We start from the raw sequence: 1,879 nt of genomic DNA on the forward strand, positions 1-1,879 counted from the left end.
CGAAACTTGTTAAGCTCAAACCCAAATATGTTAATATCGATGTTGTGTCGTGTAATTAGGTCCGTGTCAGAAATTGCCAGCCCTACTTTTGCTATTTAGAGGTAAAGTGAAAGAATATGCGTTATGGAATTATCAAATTAGGTGGCGGTTGGCTATTATAGTAATTATGTAATAACTCGCCGATTGCATTTAAGTATTATTGTTCAAAATATTGTTGTTTGCCATTTTGGAATTGCTATATATGTAGAACATATTATTCATCTTCTCCATCAAATTAAAAATCCTTGTTTTCTCATAACAAAGTATTCATCTCCTCCATTAGATCAAAATCCCAATTTCTCAATACAATGTCAAACGTTTCCTTTCCACCGGAAGTGCTAGAAAATATTCTTTCTCACTTACCCGTAAAGTCTCTGCTTCAATTTAGATCTGTTTCCAAATCCTTTCGTGCCATAATCGATAGCCCTTACTTTATCAATCTTCATTCGAAACAATCCATGAAAACCGACAAAGCTCTTGCTTATTTTAGAGGCGTTGGTTCCTCAACTTTCATATGTTCGTTACATATGGATCCGGATCCATCATGTGTTAAGATGGAAACTCCTTTTAATATAGCTGATTTCCCTCAAATCATCGGCTCTTGCAATGGCTTGATCGGTTTTTCCACCGGGAGAGTTAATAGGGAAATTTTATTTTGGAATCCGTCAACTAGAAAACATAAACCGATACCAACACCAAAACACGATCCGCATATTGTCAGTGACCAAGTAGGCTATGATCACGTAAATGATGACTACAAGGTGGTTAGATTGTCAATGGTTAGTGTGCCAGTCAGAGATTTTAAGTTTACTGTTTACAGTATGAGATTGAACGCGTGGCGGGTAGTGGAGCATGATCTTCCTAACAATTTGATCCCTTTGTGTTGTAGTGGTCATGGGTGTTGTAGTGGTCAAGCTGTGTGTGTCAGTGGTGTGATCAACTATCTTGTAAATCAACATTCCGATCCAGGTTTGGATTGTGTGATAGTTGCTTTTGACCTTGCTAGTCAAAGCTTTCATTTGGTGTCACTTCCCGAGTGTTGTAATAGTTATAAGGCTGTACATTTGAGATTATTAGGAGGGTGTCTTTGTTTGGTTGGTAACATAGGGATGTTCGGTGTGGATGTATGGGTGATGGCAGAATATGGTGTGAAGGAATCATGGAAAAAGTAGATTGCATGGACACTGACATTATAAACCGTATGTAAATCCCGATCATCTCTTTGAAAAATGGTCAGGAAGTGCTTTTTAAAGTTGGCCAACAGCATTTCGTGAGATACGTTTTGTTTGTCCACATTTCTTTATTCGGAGAGCCTTGTTTAGTGATGAGTTTCTTTCTTTGCTTTTTGTTTCTCTCTGGTTTTTTTTTTTTGGTTTTTTTTTGATGTATAATTTATATATCTTAGTTGAAATCTTAGAAAGTGATAAGAGAGTTCTTGTTATTATTGTTGCTAGATGTTGCATATTGACGATTTGACCCATTAGCATACAAATGGCTCAGGCTCGAGCATTTTTAAGCTCACTGCATTTGAGCCTTTAGCTATATAATCTCGAGTAGCTCATAAGCGGCTTTTACAGTTACACCCCTAGTCGGGTGTCGTCATGAATGTAACGGTGGTCTTTGACTTTTTATAATTAATGGAAAAACATTTCCGTTACGCAATTATGAAATTTAATGGTGTTGGTTGTGGATTTCAGTGTTATGTATAACTCAAAAGAGTAAAGTTTAACAATCTTGTGCAGATAACTAAAGTAGCTGACACTAGTTTTTGAACTTAGAGAAATTATTATTATTATTATTCTATTTCTTATTTTTGTAGTGTAATTATTCTAGTTTAAAA

At 35.9% G+C, this 1,879-nt stretch overlaps 1 protein-coding gene across 1 annotated transcript; it reads left to right on the forward strand.

The window, feature by feature from the left end:
* The first annotated feature begins 235 nt into the window (after positions 1-235).
* LOC143577708 (F-box protein CPR1-like) lies at positions 236-1,311 on the forward strand. The gene has a single exon (XM_077061467.1). The coding sequence runs from the start codon at positions 348-350 to the stop codon at positions 1,209-1,211; it is 864 nt and encodes a 287-aa protein (XP_076917582.1). The 5' UTR covers positions 236-347; the 3' UTR covers positions 1,212-1,311.
* Positions 1,312-1,879: the final 568 nt, after the last annotated feature.

This window comes from Bidens hawaiensis, unplaced genomic scaffold, assembly GCF_021521415.1.
Source record: "Bidens hawaiensis isolate Kalapana, Puna unplaced genomic scaffold, B.hawaiensis_p1.1 tig00028772_1, whole genome shotgun sequence".
NCBI classification, from domain to species: domain Eukaryota; kingdom Viridiplantae; phylum Streptophyta; class Magnoliopsida; order Asterales; family Asteraceae; genus Bidens; species Bidens hawaiensis.